This window comes from Hibiscus syriacus, unplaced genomic scaffold, assembly GCF_006381635.1.
Source record: "Hibiscus syriacus cultivar Baekdansim isolate YM2019G1 unplaced genomic scaffold, ASM638163v2 tig00110332_pilon, whole genome shotgun sequence".
NCBI lineage: Eukaryota > Viridiplantae > Streptophyta > Magnoliopsida > Malvales > Malvaceae > Hibiscus > Hibiscus syriacus.
This window is the reverse complement of record NW_024062688.1, coordinates 4,893,786-4,911,810: the sequence shown is the minus strand read 5'-3', so window position 1 is coordinate 4,911,810 and position 18,025 is coordinate 4,893,786. Positions and strand designations below refer to the sequence as shown.

Here is an 18,025-nt window from a genome sequence, read left to right as displayed (position 1 = left end):
AATTAGGAAACTTAAGGAAAATAAAAGAAATACACGATATACAATTATGCCGACGTCTTTTAACGCCGTTCACTTGAAGAATCAACGAGATGAATAATTTGCGTTGGGCAATGGACAAGCTAAACTTTATCCTGCATGGTGGGAGGTCGATAAGGTTAGTGTTTATTTTAGATTGAGTTTAAAGGTATTCATAAATAAGTGCGCAAATTAATGAATTATTACTTATGATTGTAGGTGTTTATCCCTGTTTTGGAACGTAACCATTGGCTTCTCGTCGAGCTTCAGATCCCATCCCTTAAGGCAATAGTATATGACATCATGATAAATTACATATCATTGGCTGATTTAAGAGATATTATTAAGGGATGGAGCTCTTATTTGGCTAAATTCTTGGATGCGATAAATTATTGGACTCTTTCTGGAAACAAGAAGCCAAAGAAGCTCAATATTACAGTTAACAGAGACGAGACCGCACCACAACAAACGAAAGGACCCAGAGGGGATTGTGGTCCTCTCGTATGCTTGGCGTTGGACCGTTTGATCACAAGAAGTATAAAGTATCTACCTCCCACTGATATAGATAGAGCTGCAGTAGGCTTGTGGTTTCGACATTATATGGCTAGATCGATATATACGAGACGCTGCCTACCTGCATCCGCGTTATAAAAATGTCCATAAACAATTGGTATGTTTATAGGCTTGTGGTTTGAAAATGTTTGGTTAAGTACCTAGAATTCAATAATTTGTTGTTTGTAGGTTTTAGATGTGTAGAAAGTGTTGTTTGAGCAAATGTTTGGTTTATGCAGGTTAATCTCAGAAGTGAGCTGCGTGAAAATGATGTATGGCTGCAAAAGTTGATTCAATAGTAGAAGTGTTAATTTCTCTAAGAATTATTGCTTATTTTTTTATTATTTAATTGATTTGTAAAAGTTGATTTGTTTAATTGATGTTAACATAATTCTTATTTGTGCTTGTTTAATTGATTGAAATGTAATGGTTGATTTTTTTGATTTCAATCTGCATTATGTTGAATGCAAAAAGTACTATCGCAATGCGAAATGAAAATCGCAACGAGAGAATCGCAACGCGAAATGAAAATCGCAACGCGAAATGAAAATCGCAACGCGAAATGAAAATCGCAACGAGAGAATCGCAACGCGAAATTAAATTCGCGTTGCGATTTTCATTTCGCGTTGCGATTCCCTCGTTGCGATTTTCATTTCGCATTGCGAAATTAGCGTTGTGATTTTCATTTCGCATTGCGATTCTCTCGTTGCGATTTTCATTTCGCATTGCGATAGTAATTTCCGCGTTGCGATAGACATTAAGATGATTGCCTATTAAGTGATAACAACTAAACATATCATAGCAATTTTCAAACTCAAGTTACTAATACATGCCTAACTGAAAATGTTAAAAGTTCACACATAAAATCTACATAATACAACGTTTGCATTTAAAAATCACCTAAGTTAACAGTCCCAAAAGGTGAAGCCAGTTGTGATTGGGATTTTAAATATGATTGCGATTTTGATTGCCTTTTTCTTGACACCATATGAGCTTTGAATTTTGATGATGATCCATATTTTGGTAGAGGAAAAGATGATTGTGATGGCACTGGTGATCCACATGTCAACCTTGTATGACCACTTTCCTTGCACCGACTACATGTCGATCTCTTCTTCTCTTCACCCTTAGACGGTATACGATCGTGACTTTTTGGTCGGCCAGGTAGCCTTCTGTTCATGGCTGGTGGCAAAACTGTTTGTAAGTCATCTGGTATGTCCCACTCAGAAGGATGTGGAATAGGGTAGACAATCTCGGCATAAGTCTGTCGATATACTTCTGTAGTGTAGCAATCCATAGCGTATGTGCTTGAATCATCTTGGTTTAGATGAAGAGCAACTTTTATAACATGGCCACACGGATAACCAGATGTTTTCCATTTTATACAACTACACGTCCTTGCATTTAGATCGACAAGCCCATTTAAGTTATTATCCAGTACTTCAAACAAAGTGTTTGAACATGGTTCAACTCTCCATGACGTTGACTTCACAACACGTTTCGTTATCTTTTTTTCAGTCCATGGTGTAACACGATGTTCCAATGTTCCTGTAAATTTAAATAAATAATACTTAGTAAAATATATGATAAGTTACGAATTCAAAGAAATAATACCTCCATGGTTTCTTTTCTTGTAGTACCACTGTTGAATAGAGGCTCGAAAAAACTCCATTAACATAGTAATGGGTAATTTCCGGGAATGACGACTTAGAGCGTTGATTGATTCTGCACTATTAGACGTCATGAAACCATATCTTGCTCCAAGTTGATGTACTCTTGACCATCTTTCAAACCCGACATCTTCTAGTGTTTGAGCACACTGAGGCAAAACACGTCTTAAACAGTTTATATGCTTATTGAAATCCACTTCCCGATAAGCTTTTACAGCCTTCCAGTATGTCCATTTGTGCTTTTTTATACCAGCAGACCTTGATTTTAGATTTCTATACAAATGAACACCACAAAGTCCATGAAAAGCATCTGGGAAACACCTTCTAACAACGTTGTCAATTGAGTTTGCCCTATCGAATATGATTGTCAGATTGCTAATAGGACCTATACAATCCCTAAGATGCCCCATAAACCATTTCCATGAATCAGAGGTTTCAGATTTGCCAACCCCGTAAGCTATTGGCAATATCCCATTGTTAGCATCCATGGCTACTGCTAATAAGTTTACTCCAAGGTATCGACCTTTCAAATGTGCTCCGTCAACTATAATAACTGGGCGCATGCAAGTAATAAACGAACGAATCTACAAAATAATATACACAAGAAATATAATCATTTAAATGTGAAATACATGTAACTAACATAAATGAGTCAACAGAATTATATTGATTTACTAACCGCAGCACCAATGGCGATAAACACCAACTCAAAGCGTCCATCTCTATCTGTTTTGATATGAGTTACCGACCCAGGATTTTTCAGCTTTAAATTGTGACAATAAGCCGGCAGTTGGGCAAACGATGCTTCTGGCAACCCCCTCAACAATTCCAAGGCATAACATTTGGCTCTCCAAGCTTGAGAATATGATATACTAATCTTGAACCGAGCATTCATGTCAGTCATAATTTCATGTCCCCGATATACCCTGCCATTCAAAAACATTAACTCAGCCAGAAAACCACCCAACATCTTTTTGTTTGCCTGTCTATGGTGAGGAAAAACTTGGGTTCTTGAACATGTATGTTTATCAATAAAAGTCCTAACTTGAAACATTTCGCAATCTTTTATCCTCTTTGCAATCATACGCCACGTACAGTTTTTGTCAATCATACACCTTGTTTCGAAACGATCTTTGCTTGATTTGTTAACTTTTAGTTGATAGTCATCTTCCACACATTTCGTATACAAAGCTATCTTCAAGTCTTCCTTTGTATCAAAACAATCATCTTTCTTGATACGAATAACTTTTGTGTAACAATCAACTGCTTTCTTTACCAACTCTTCTTCCGGTATCTGAAGTAATTCTGGCATATTCCAGTTATACTCCCGTGGCATTTTCTTTTCTTCGGGGACTTTTTCTTCTTCTTTTTCTTCTTCTTTTTCTTCTTCAGGATTATATGAATTCCAGAATGGATGTTCAACATATTCATTCACAGCCTCCACTTCCTCCTCATTATCATCAACAACATCTTCCTCTGCAACGGTTGTTTCATCATCAAAATTCGGGTATTGACCAATATCAAAATCATTACACGCATGGTCTGTTTCTTCTTCTGAAACATCATCAAAATCCGAGTATTGACCAATATCAAAGTCCGGGTATTGACCAAGATCAAATTTCGAATATTGACTAGTACTCACAATTTTTTCTCTTGGCTCATCATCGTCTAATTGGTCAATACGAAAACCGGAATTTGGTGCTGAAAGTTGATTGGGATTTGGATTAGAGAAAGGTTGTGGGTTTTGAGAAAAACTTAGTTGATTACTACCCGCTACTGACCCAACATTACTACTTCTAGGTTCAACAACATACAATGTAACATCATCACTTGAAACACTAATGTAAGCAATGAATCGTTCAACATCTTCATTGTCGGTTAACAAATAAACTTTACCATTCCTCTGATAAGATAGCCTAAATCCACTTAGGGGCTCTAAATTCAATTTCTTTGAAACACGTAATATTAGAGTTTCATAAGTTAACTTTTTTAATGACAGTTTTAGTTGAAGATTCATGGGTAAAGGCATATATTGTAAAACACCATGAACATTCTCCCATGACCCTCCAAAACACAAATCTATCCAAACATGATCAACATTAGATGATTTCATGGTTGTAAATTAATTTACTAAACAAACGAGCTGTGAAACTAAGACATGTTGCCGGATGGGGAAGGATGTAGGAACGGATATAGGAACGGATGTCGCCGGAGAGAGTGATAGATGGAGATGGAATGAGTTGCGATTTAGGGATTTAGGTTATGAGTTGTTGCTTCTGCTTAGATATATACATAAAAAATTTGTGTTGCGAAACTAAAACCTATTGCGAACTTTGAAAATCGCATTGCGATTCTGTATTATCTCGTTACGAAAGTAAGTATCGCAATCATCTTCAAAATCCCAATCACAACCGGCTTCACCTTTTGGGACTATTAACTTAGGTGATTTTTAAATGCAAACGTTGTATTATGTGTATTTTATGTGTGCACTTTTAACATTTTCAGTTAGGCATGTATTAGTAACTTGAGTTTGAACATTGCTATGATCTGTTCAGTTGTTATCACTTATTAGACATTCATTTGACTATCGCAACGGAAAAATCGCAACGCGAAACTGGCTATCGCAACGCGAAACTGGCTATTGCAATTCGAAATGAAAAATCGCAACGCGAAAATGGCTATCGCAACTAGAAAATCGCAATGCGATTTTCTCGTTGCGATTTTCATTTCGCATTGCGATTTTCTCGTTGCGATAGTCAGTTTCGTGTTGCGATAGCCTGTTTTGCCTTCAACATAATGCAGATTGAAAATCAACAAATCAACTATTACATTTCAATCAATTAAACAAGCACAAATAAGAATTATGTACACATCAATTAAACAAATCAACATTTACAAATCATCTTTTACAAATCAATTAAACAATCAAAAAATAATAATAATTCTTATTTCTTCATAAATAATTGAATCAATGAATCAACAACTTTGTGACCCCGTACATCCATTTCACGCAGCTCACTTAAGGATTAACCTGCAGAAACCAAACATTTGCTCAAACAAGACTTCCTACACATCTAAAACCTACAAACAGCAAATTATTGAATTCTAGGTACTTAACCAAACATTTTCAAACCAAAAGGAGTATATATGTTAACAAAACTTGCATTTGACTTACCAATTAACAATGGACACTTTCATAAGGCGGATGCAGGTAGGCAGCGTCTCGAATATATTGCTCTAGCCATATAATGCCGAAACCACAAGCCTACTGCAGCTCTATCTCTATCGGTGGGAGGTAGAAACTCTGTGCTTCCCGTCGTCAAACGCGCCAAGCACAAGCATACGAGAGGACCACAATCCCCTCTGGCTCCCGGCGATTGTTGTGGCGCGGTCTCGTCTCTGACAACTGTGACATTGAACTTCTTTGGCTTCTTGTGTCCAGAATGAGTCCAATAATTAATCCCATCTAATAATTTAGCCAAATGAGAGCTCCATCCCTTGATCATATCTCTCAAATCAGACAGTGATATGTAATTTATCATGCTGTCATACACTATTATCTTCAGGGATGGGAGCTAAAGTTGGACGAGAAGCCAATGACGACGTTCCAAAACAGGGATAAACACCTGCAATCATAAGTAATAATTCATTTATTTGCGCACTTATTTATGAACACCTTTAAAAAATTTAAAAAATAAACACTAACCGTATCGACCTCCCACCATGCAGGATAAAGTTTAGCTTGTCCGTTGCCCAACGAAAATGATTCATCTCGTTGATTCTTCAAGTGAACTGCGTGAAAAGCCGCCGGCATTATTGTATATCGTGAATTTTTTTTATTTTTCCTAAGCTTCCTTATTATTAGTAGACGTGACACCCACGCATCGATATGCTGTTTTACAAAAAAAAATACATATATTAGTGAATTACATTAATTTTTAAAAAAAATTAATCAAAATCATATATAAGACAAATATAATACTTACCTCCCCATCGAAATAGCCACTGTCTTAAACCCCTAATAGCACACCCCACCAAGACCGATCAAGCAACAAAAACATTTCATCATTGAGTTTGCTTATGTTCAGTGTAACACCCTTGGCTCCGCTCATGTAGATAAAAATCAACTGCGGTCTTATCCCAAAGGGTATTATCCACAATTATTTCCGGTAGTTGTCTCCTCTCCACTTCAGATACCGGAAGGGTACTAGCCGGTAACTCATACGAGAGCCAACTCTCATCCATCATGTCCGGAACCGGTGGGGGTTTCTCAATACTTCGATATATTACCCCATGTGAATCGGGCTCTGGAATGGTGAGAGGGACCTCTTCAACGATGACAGTGGCCTCTTGAACGGTGGGGGGGACTCTTGAGGGAGGATAGGGGCCTCTTGAACGATTGGAGGGGACTCTTGAGGGATGACAGGTGAGTCGGGCTTCTTCTTGCGGAGTCTTCGCACCATTAGGGTGAACGGAGACGTAATAGCACGTCCACGCCGTCTGATGCGTGAACTCCGTCGTGCAAGGAAAACCCGACGTAAAGCATCCACCTTATCGGGCCGCTAAAAAAAATTAATACATAAATGAGTAAATAAACAGACATGATATTAAACAAAGACAAATATGTTTCAAACTAGCATTGTATTCACCCAAGTCATTATTCTATCATAGTTCACAAAATGCTCAGATAACATTCCAGAAGTAAGCACTTATATAAACATTTAAAAGGACAACATATATAAACATTCCAGAAGAAGAATAGTTTACTTTCGCAGCACGAAACTTAAAATCGCAACGCGAAAATGACTATCGCAACGCGGAAATGGCTATCGCAATGCGAAATGAAAATCGCAACGACAAAATCGCAATGCGAAATGAAAATCGCAACGACAAAATCGCAATGCAAAATGAAAATCGCAACGACAAAATCGCAATGCGAAATGAAATCGCAACGACAAAATCGCAACGCGAAACACAAATCGCATTGCGATTTTCATTTTGCGTTGCGATTTTGTCGTTGCGATTTTCATTTCGCATTGCGATTTTGTCGTTGCGATTTTCATTTCGCATTGCGATAGCCATTTCCGCGTTGCGATAGTCATTTTCTTGTTGCTCAAGTAAACTATTCTTCTTCTGCAAATTGAAACTTGAATGGATTGCATTACTTCAACCAAAAGACAAAAACAAAACCAAAAACAAATACTAACAAAAACAGTTTAGCAGTATTGGCAGCAACCGAATGAATTACGAGTATGAAAAATCTTAAACTTACCTCGTTGCGTAGAGTATGAACCTCATTCTGCAACGATGCTACCATCTCACGTAGAGCGGCTACCTCACCGCGTAATGTAGACACCTCAACACGCCATGCACCATCGTCTTTGCGTAAAGTACCGACCTCCTCACGCAAGGCATTGACCTCATCACGTAACTCCCCTAACTCATCCCGTTGAGGTGGAGGTGGAGAACAGGGAGATAAACGTCGTGGCATCTTTGCCGGTCGCCTATCTTGCGGTGATGGTGGAGAAGAGGCTTGATGATGGGACAGAATAGGTGATGGCTGTCGTTGTGGAGGTGTATAGTCGGGTCGATCAGATGATGGCTCTGGGTGAGGTGATAGCTCTGGGCAAGGTGATGGCTCCCAAAGTGGAGGCTGCTCATCAACCGTTCCATCAAAAAAACGCTTACTAGCTTGCCACCAATCAGTGGCAAGCTCAGCTTCCGTGGGTGTCAGCCTCTGTAGAGGAGTGTTGGCCTCCTAACAATATAAAAGCTCAAACAAAGTTAAACGTGTACTAGTAATAACTTGTTTATAAACATATGGTAGTATTTATGTTAACTTACATTATTTATTGTCGTATACCGTAGTAAATCTTCACATTGCAAGGTCCGTTTCCTCTTCCAGGAAATAGCCCTGGGAATATCATTTGAAGTTTTTATTGCATATGTCTTCATGGCGGGAAAGGCCTCAAATATCCAAATCTACAAACAATATAATAACAAACATTAGTAATTGTTAAATAATTACTTATAATTTTGGAAACATTATATAAAAATTCTTACCTTAAAGGCCCAAATAAAGCCTGTCAAAGTGTATTTGGAACCATCGCCATGCAAACTTTTTCGATCATCCAAGGCAGACGATAACTTATTCAATGTAGCTTTCCATAAATACGAGCCCCACGGAAATAGGTTCCACGCATTTAGGTCTTCTACCAATTTGATTAGATCATTTGGAATAGGTTGTATGGCATCTCTGCCTAAAAAGCCGGCATGCAAAAGAATTAGAAGGCATACTCGGACAACGTCGACGTCATCCATCCGAGTAAAACCATCTTTCTTATTCAACAATCTTGTCAGGTCTTCTACATGTAGATTCGACATCTCCAGCTCAAGAAAAACCCGGGATAGCCATGATGGGCGGGTAATGTGTCTAGTGTACCGACCTACATCATCGTGTCCGAAGCGTAGACCGGTGATTAAGCAAAACTCCTCCCGCCCAAAACACTTATACGCCGGTGGAAAATCAAACCATATCTCTTCATCACGACGTTGTATAGTCTCTGGTAGATCGCTAGTCATGGTTTGAAGAAACAGGTGTGTCAACATCGCATCTCTACCGGGATGTTGTACTTTCAGCCATGGCCCGAAGCATGTATCCTCAAACATTTTTCTTTGTGCAGGTAAAAGCTTCGACGCAATTGTTTTGGCCAGGCTGACTTTATTTCTTAAGGTCAATTGAGCCGAATAAAAGTTCTACAAAAACAATAAACATACTAATTTAGATATACCAAAAACTACACTGTGAAGATATACCAAAAACAATAATAAACATAAAGAGTAGTAGTTTATTCTTCAAACTTAAATTTGCAACACTGTGAATTTCGTATTTGTCTTTGTTTTTTGGTTGAAGTAATGCAATTCATTCAAGTTTCAATTTGCAGAAAAAGAATAGTTTCTGAAAATGAAAATCGCAACACGAAAATGACTATCGCAACGCGAAACTAAAATCGCGTTGCGATTTACATTTCGCGTTGCGATTCTCGGTTGATTTAATAAGCAATCTAAGTGAAATGGTTAATCTATTATTGAAATTACCAGTAAACTTATCATCAATTTCAATATGAAAAACCTAATAATAATGCAAAAATTTCAAAAAGAAAATAATTAAAATAACTAACCCTCGTGGTTGATTTTCCATTTCTGATTGTGAGGGTGGCTCTGAGAGATGGAGATAGACGGATTTCGCCGGAGATGGGGACGGATTTCATCGGAGATGGGTGAGAGAGTGAGAGATGGAGATGGGACTGAGTTGTGATTTTAGGTTTTAGGTTATGAGTTGCGATTACGGGATATACTGTGGACGGTTCAGTGTTCCAATATATTAATATTCGTGTTTGGAATTTAAAAATAAAATACTTGACCAGGATACTAATGGCGCTTTGAAAATCGCATTGCGATTATGTATTATCGCGTTGCGAAAGTCAGAATCGCGTTGCGATTTTGTATTATCGCATTGCGATAGTAAGTATCGCATTGCAATAGTCAGTATCGCATTGCGATTTTCCCAATTCACGTTGCGATTTATTTATTCGCATTGCGAATTGGGAAAATCGCAACGATACTGTAGACCATCGCAACGCGATTTTCAACTATCGCAACGCGAATTTGCGATAATGGAGATCGCGTTGCGAATTAGCGATCACATTGCGATTTTGTTGGTCATTTTGGCAAATCCGGAAAAAGTTGGTTAAAATCGTATATTATATGGGATTTTTGGTCACTGAGATTATTTTCTCTCAAAAAAAACTATCACTGTGATATTGATGAAAGAGAAGATGATGTAAAATTTAAAAATATATTTAAATAGATCGCATCATGTTATGTTAGCATCAATCTTAAAAAAGGGTAAATTTCATATTTACTACTTTAACTATTATTTTTATTCTGTTTCGGTCACCTAATTATTTTTTATTTCAAAATCTTAACTTAACATTATGTTTTAGTTTCATTTTAATCATCTATTGTTAAAAAATTAATGATGATGTTGATGTGTCACAATAAAGTGATGCCACCTCATCATTGAATTTATTTTAAAATACCACGCCAACAATTCTATATTTTTTTAACGATAGGTGATCAAAATGAAACCAAAACGTAACGTTAAGTTAATTTTAAAAAATATAATAGTTAGATAACTAAAATAAAACAAAAATGATAGTTAAAGTACCAACATATAATTTAGCTTGAAAAAAGTCAATGAAAATCAAAACATAAACTAGATATAATTTTAAAAGAAAATAATTAGATAATCAAACAAATAACATAATAGATGGCCGACTAAATAAGTGGTTTACCTTAAATTTTATCATCCCATGAATAGATTAAAGTAATAATTTTACATGGTTAACCAAACCTAAATAGAACTTTTTATCTATAGTTTGGACCGACTCGAGTATCAGCAAAGAGGAAATTCGTTAATAATAAGATCAGGTTCAGACCAAACCCAAATTTTATCAACGGAGTGTTTGAATTCTACGCAGATTTGTTTTAATTTCTTCTCCATTTGCAATTCAGATCCCCACTACTCGCTTTCACTACCATGGTACGACTTGGAATCATCGGATTCAGCAACCCTATGCATGTTCCGGGCCATCTATCGGAGAATTAGCCATGCCATTGATCAAAAGAACAGCATCTGAATGTCTCACAGCCGTGCATTCGGTTCTATAGTCCCCGGAGAAGCCGAGTTTTCTTTTCTCCCTCTGGAGGTCAAAACCTCGGTTTTTGCTTGAGAACTAAGGTAAGACAATGACTGCAACCATGAAACTAAAGCCGGCTTGCGAGTGACATCATCTGATTCAGCAACTTGAGCATATAACTCGTTAAGAACCATGATCTGACCTGTTTTTGGCAGTTGGATAATAAGCTGTGCCAACGACTTCATTAGAGCTGGTAATACCTACATAGATGAGTAAAATTCAATACCATTTAGTATGTCATTGCCCAGAGTTTCAGTTGTAATTGTTAGATATAAAGGTATGTTTCAGGCACAAATATGTTAAGTTTTCCAAGCTTATATATATCTTTGGAGGGTCATTTCTTGGTACCTATATCCGAGAATATCTCGGTTATAGGTGTTAGGCATACAAGCATGCGGACTACATGGGGTATGTTCAACTTTTTCCGAGTTATTTCATGCATTTGGAAGGTGCTTGGTGGATCATATCCCCGTAACCGTGTTGGAAGATCGTTTCTTTTGGAAGATCGTTTCTTTTTACATACGTCTCCCGTAGATGCCAGACAATTTCTTCAAGAAAAATAGAGTGGGACAACTTAGATTTTAATTAGACAAAAAGAACTGTGAAAAAGTATTAACCTGTATATCGACAAGGGAAGTAAGTCGCAAAAGCAGCTCGAGGATTTTTTTACAAGGTTCCGGCCTTCCTTGCCAGTTTTTCCAGTCATCGTCCTTTAAAGTGGTCAAATCACCTAAGATATTATTAGCTTTATCAACAAGACAGTGAATGCAATAATATGTTGCCGGGCTACCAGCGGGAAGATGTCGAACCAAGGCTGCAACTCCGGAAGCCATGCCCTCAAAAGGAGTAATGCCAGGATATTCCTATATTCATAACAATGAAGAAGATTAGTTTAGTCCCACAAGTTTGATACCATGTTTTGGTATTTTGCTGTCGGTTTCAATGAGTTTTATGTACCTCTAGAGATCTTTGCATATAATAAAAAACAAGTTGCTCCTTCAGCGACACTCGTTCTTCATCAGGTTCTTTTCCTTAAGACATGAATGCTACAAACATCGAATGTGAGGCTCGAGCTACTTTTTCGTTCGGATGTCCCATGTATCTATTCACCATTGTTATCAGGAACCAAAGTTTATACAGTTTAATATGAATCCTAAGCTTTACAAGTAAAAGTAATCATGTATTTTAGGATACAGAAACATAGATGGAGCGACCACTATCCTAAACACGAGAGTAGGCACTAGTTCAATGCAAGTCGGAATAACTCGGACATAAAACAAAACACAAGCGGTTTGTACCTCATCCTTGGACCATTCATACTCCATTTTCAGTTTGGACGAAAAGTCTACAAGATGAAATTCAAATCGACCTAAAACTCACAGTTTGTAGCACAACAACGTGAAAGACATCTGAGAACTTTAAACTGTTGCAAATTACTTGAACTTAGTAGCATAGCTCTCAATTAAAATGCTACGTAAACATTGGCTTCTCATGAACAAAAAGAAAATACCTTGCCAAGTGGTCAAGTCAATGTAGGTGGGCATTGATTCCACAAAAGAGATGCAGGCAGACTCGTTTTCCTGAACACATGCAACAACTCTTCGAATTGTATCCATATATTCCGGCAAACGTATTCGTCGGAAATATTCTAAGCAAGAGAAAGAAACTAATATCTGGACTGAATGCTCCCTCTGTGCCTCTTGCGAGAAGTTTGAATTTAATCCCTGCTTTGTTACGGCCAAAGCAAAAACCGCAACCATCATGTGTCTTGGTCTCACCCTCCAAAGGGCTTTATCAAGTTGAATGTTGATGCGGCAGTGACTGCAGACTGGAGGAAGAGTGGTGTTGGGGGCATCCTAAGGGCTCATGATGGTTCGGTGTTGGGTTCCTTTCGAGAGGCTGCTGGTCCAGGTCCTCCTATTTTGATAGAACTTAAGGCTATTAAGAAAGGGTTATCCTTCTTTGCGCCGTTTCAGCAGAGTTTTAAGGACAGGTTAATTGTTGAATCAGACAGTAAATTAGCAGTGGAATGGGTCAAGAGTATTGACCGCTGTCCCTATGTGTACTTAGACATTGTGACAGCTATTGCCAATACGATTAGAGGTTTGAATGGTAGTATTAGATGGGTTGCTAGGTCAGCAAATGTTGAGGCTGATAGTTTAGCTAAGGCTGGTATTGGATAGATATGATGTTTTCGTTTGGTTGGTTAGTTTATTTGTTAGGCTTTGGGTTGGTTATTGGCAAGAGAGATTGTATGGTTGTTTTTAAGTTTTTGTAATTTGTGGTTATTAATGAAATTTTTAGGCACTCTTTCCCCCTTCCGCTGATTAAGGAGCACCTTGTGATCCTTTAATCATGAAGGGGGTTTTAACGAGGCCTGCCATTCCTACAAAAAAAACCGCAACCATAAGAAAAGCAGATTTCGCAATTTTCTCCAAATTAACTACTAGCTCATTGTTTCTTTCATTAAGAAACAGAGCAACCTGTCGGTGACCAGAGTAAACATCCCGACAGTAGTCCCATATAAGACTCTCCAAAAAACTTTTGCTCTCCTCATCTGTAGAAAACACCAGTTATGACACCTGCTTCCTTAAAAAGAATGCCGTCTAGATGTCTTTTAATCTCATTGATCCCAAATTCAGACCCACTACTATGGATAAACTGGAGAATCTGCATATATAAGTGCCTTAGGGGAAAGATTTCCCTTAACAATGCCGATGCAAGGCACAGAAGCACAGGGGCAGAGAATGACACTGCACCACTTCGAGCCAAGGCTAATGACAAACATTGTCGAAGAAGACTATTTGCGGGCTCATCATCTGATTTTATAGATCCTTTAGTTTTAGAAATAAACTGTTGTGCTACAAAGGCTATCCGACTTTCTGCAGAAATCCGTAGTACGGAAACAAACTCTAGCCCTTGGCCATTGGCTGCATTTCTACTAGCTCTCAATACTCCAGCCGCAACCATAACAAGAGCAAATGGAACATAGCTCACCTCCAAAGTCCCCAAAGTCCGCTGTGAAAAGGCTTCAATTTTGTTAAGGGAACGTGATTTTATGTAACCAGAAACAACCCATTCAACCAAATGCAAGATCATTAGAGCAGTAGGAACTGTAATACGAGGCTCATCTTCCTTTCCCCAAATTCCCAGCAAAGAATTCAAAACTCTAACAAGAAGCACATCCACAGAAGAATATAATGCATATTCGAGCCCAGCCAGCACATCCGGGATAATTTCTTCTCCTAATCTAACCAACTCGTAATCTTCTTCCAACAGCCTACAAAGCAACTCCAAACACGCTATTTTTGAGTTTTCAGACACAGAAGGCATAAATGAAATGGCCCCTAAAATAAGAATACCTTCAGCAAGAAAAGAAGGGCTTTTCTTCGAACCATATTCAGTAGCAAAAATACTAGATATGACATCCACAGCTGAATCAATGAGCGCAACAGATGGCCTGACAGACTTCCTGACCCAAATATAAAGAAGCCTGAGCAAGATAGGGTATGATTCAGAAGAAAGATCGAAACTTTGGGATGAAAGTACAGATATAAGAAGCTTGGCTTGAGGATCGGCAACGTGGAGAGAAGCTTGCGAGTTAAGGAGGGTTTTCAATGATTGGAGGATACGGGGATGAAATGTTTGGTTCTGAAGTGAATCTCTGAGCTCAGACCAGGCTTGGATGATGGCACGGGCAGATGAAGAAGACGACGAAGAAGAATGTCCGGAGACAGTTTGGTTAATGCCACCAACATTAGTTCTCAACCATTGTTCAAGAAAAAGGGTATTACTTTGTCTTGCCATTTTATCAAATAGTCATCCCCAAACTGCAGAAACATAAACAGCAATACAATTAGGGTTCAAAAGGACAATCTCAACATCATTTCTCCAATTAATAGCTTTAATAATGATTTAAAACATGCAATTAAATCTTTATTACGAATCTAAAATTCCAAAATAATTAACCCAACGCAAGTCAAAGAACAATCGAGTGCAATTATTTTGATCAAATTTTCAAGCTGTAATTCGAAATTCAAATTTGTCTTGCCATCATTTCAACTATTCATTCCCAAACTGCAAATACAACTAGAGTTCAAAAGTTCAATCTCAACATCATTTCTTCAATCAACATGATTTAACAATGATTAGAAACCTAGTTTTTGATCTTCATTACCAATCAAAAATTCCAAAACTAGTTAACCAACACAAGTATAAAATTTAGTTCTGGGAAGTCAAAAATTTGATCAAATTTTAAAGCAGTAATTGGAAGTTCAATTGCCTGAGAGTCAGCTAAAAGCCCAAAGAAAGAATCAAAGTGAAAATGAGTTTTTCATCACTTACAGTGAGCTTGAGAATGGGAATGTTCAAATTATTGGATAAGGAAACTATTGATGCAAATAGCTCCACTTTTGCTTTCCCAAGGTGTTCAGGTACTTCAAATTCTTCTTAAAAAAAATCAAAATCAAGAGCCAAGAAAACGTAGTTTCAACGCTCAGCTGTGCCTGTGTTTATATTTCTGCCCCTAATTAATTTCATTTTATACACAGCACGTTGCGGTGTTCTTCTTCTCCAATAATACTAGTAAATCAGATTTGAAATGGTCTAATTAAAAATTTGGTTCTTCTATTTTAATTTATTACAATTTAATCCTTATATTTTAAGAAAATCGAACCATTTCAACTTAAACTATTAATTTTTGCTACTTACTTACATATTCATGGTTAAACTAGTAATTGTTTCTATTTTTATGTAAAAAATATTAATGTATTGTATATATTATATAACTTATTTGACGAGTTAGATATCTAAACATATATCTGAAAATTAAATTTCTTTGGACTACTACTTTTTGTACTCAATTAGCGGGACAAAACACGTAATTTTCCCATTTGAGAACAAAATTTCATTTTAGAAGGTTGTAACCATCAACAGTAAAACACCTCTCACATTAGAATTGAGATCCAATTATCTTGATCCAATTAATATAGGGTAAATTATGCCCGTTAGTCACTCAAATTTAAGTTTTATATTGATTTTAACATTTAATTTTAAAACACTTCAATGTAAGCTTAAAAATTTAATTTTAGGTTTAATTAGGAAAATGTGCCATTAAATCCATAATAATGTGATGAGAAGGTCATTTTTTTATGGTAGAAAATAGTTAATTCCATGAGTTATTATTGTCGGCCAATCATCATCCATTACTAATCATTATTCTTGACAAGATTAATATCAAAATATTTATATTTTATTCATATTTCTTCTTAGAATAGATTTTTTTTACAAAACTTTCTCAAAATCATAAAAAAAATAATCTGAAAGGTCATTTAGATTTTCAAACAAATACACTAAATGTTTATATTCAAGAAAGCCTCTAATCGTTAAAAATGATTTTTTTTTAAATTTAATTTTATGAATTTTATAGAGATTTTAAGAAAAATTATATTAATAAAATAATATAGAATAATGAGATTAATTTTTTGATATTTAGAGGGATGGTAAAAGATGCTAAAAATGACGGTTTTAGATAAAATAAGTAAAAAGTTCAAATTTAATGAAACAATTGATAAATTAAAATAAAATATATGTTTTAATTTTTCATGTCGGCTTTATTAAGGAGATGATGAAAAGGAAGTTGGTAAAAATTAGGGATCGCAACTCAACTCGAATCCGACGGGTTTCGATCCGACCCGATCCGATCGGGTCGAATTTTTTTTAAAAAAATTCGGGTTCGGGTCGGGTCGGGTCGGGTTTTTTTTAAATGTACTGTTCGGGTCGGGTCGGGTCGGGTTTAGGGTGAAAAAAATCCGACTTGACCCGACCCGAAAAATATATATAATTTTATCATATATATTTAGGGATAATTATAATAATGTCCCTCCATATATAATTTTTTTCAATTAAGTCACTGTTTTCATTGAATAAAAATTTTTTTATTATTATTTCGGGTCGGGTCGGGTCGGATTTCTAAGTCATATATTCGGGTCGGGTCGGGTCGGGTGAAACCTTAATTTCGCCGGGTCGGGTCGGGTCACGGGTGAAAAACCCTTTCTTCTCGGGTCGGGTCGGGTGGCCCAAAAACCCGACCCGACCCATTGCCATCCCTAGTAAAAACGTCAAAAAGAGTCCTTTTACCTTCCTTTTACAACATTCGTTGCACTTATTTGGCCATTTTTCACTTTCTTTGATTATTACCACCGACTCAGTGAGAAAACTCAAACTTTCTTTTCAACTCGGGTTAGTGAATCATGTTGACTCGTCATTGACTCGGTGTGATCAGATTTGTTTTACATTTTTCACTCTCAGGTAGTATTAATCTTATCTTTTCAATTTTGTGTTTCCCCCCATTTGATATTGTTATTTTCAATTAAATGAATGGTGCTACTGTAAGACTAAAGCTTTGCTTTTTTTCCCTATCAGATGTTTGGAGAATAGTGATAATGGAGAACCCTAAACCCCTAGAAACCCTAGGAGTAAAAAACCAGATTTGGAACTCTTAGAAAAAACTTCTGGTTGGCTTACTTTTAGTGAAAGTAGTAATGGGTTATACTCCATTTTGGATACTCTGATTCAAGAAAATGGTAATGCTCTTGGACTAGATAGTTTAGCTATGGATGTAAAAGAAAATTGTGGCGGTCTTATCGGCATTGTAGAAGGTTTATTGGATGATGGAGTTGATGAAAATAAAGAGGATCATATCGGTTTCGTAGTGCCCGGGCCAGATGAGAGGCTGGAAGTAAGATTAGATAGTGGAAGTGATGACGGTGTGTTTGTAGAAATTGATAAGAACGAGAGGTCAAAGGAGATAGTGGAAGTGAGGACAATGTGGCTATAGGAAATGATAAGAATGAGGGATCGAAGGAAGATCATTGTTTGGGGATTAATGGAGTTGATTCAGTTAAGAGGATTGTATCGGTGTAGTAGGGGCTGGATCAGATGAGAGGTTGGAAGTAAGAGTAGATAGTGGAAGTGAGGGCAATGTGGTTGTAGAAAATGATAAGAATGAGGGGTCAAAGGAAGATC

General features: G+C 37.0%; 2 protein-coding genes across 2 annotated transcripts; both read right to left on the bottom strand.

Moving 5' to 3' along the window:
* Window positions 1-10,810: 10,810 nt before the first annotated feature.
* LOC120119505 lies at window positions 10,811-13,006 on the bottom strand. Its single transcript, XM_039139320.1, has 5 exons — window positions 12,510-13,006; window positions 12,194-12,344; window positions 11,957-12,101; window positions 11,617-11,862; window positions 10,811-11,199 (listed from the first exon to the last, which is right to left on the bottom strand). Exons 3-5 carry the CDS (start codon window positions 11,972-11,974, stop codon window positions 10,945-10,947), a joined length of 519 nt encoding a protein of 172 aa, XP_038995251.1. The 5' UTR covers window positions 11,975-12,101; window positions 12,194-12,344; window positions 12,510-13,006; the 3' UTR covers window positions 10,811-10,944.
* Window positions 13,007-13,404: 398 nt separating this feature from the next.
* LOC120119503 lies at window positions 13,405-15,499 on the bottom strand. The gene is made up of 2 exons (XM_039139318.1): window positions 15,344-15,499; window positions 13,405-14,829 (listed from the first exon to the last, which is right to left on the bottom strand). Exon 2 carries the CDS (start codon window positions 14,804-14,806, stop codon window positions 13,553-13,555), a length of 1,254 nt encoding a protein of 417 aa, XP_038995249.1. The 5' UTR covers window positions 14,807-14,829; window positions 15,344-15,499; the 3' UTR covers window positions 13,405-13,552.
* Between the last annotated feature and the right edge of the window lie 2,526 nt (window positions 15,500-18,025).

Excerpts from the sequence above, each read along its gene's own strand:
- LOC120119505 (XM_039139320.1), bottom strand. Across the intron at positions 11,200-11,616 it reads CTTCCCTTGTCGATATACAG|GTATTACCAGCTCTAATGAA; the intron begins GTTAATACTTTT and ends TCATCTATGTAG.
- LOC120119503 (XM_039139318.1), bottom strand. The coding sequence starts at position 14,806 with ATGGCAAGACAAAGTAATACCCTTTTTCTTGAACAATGGTTGAGAACT.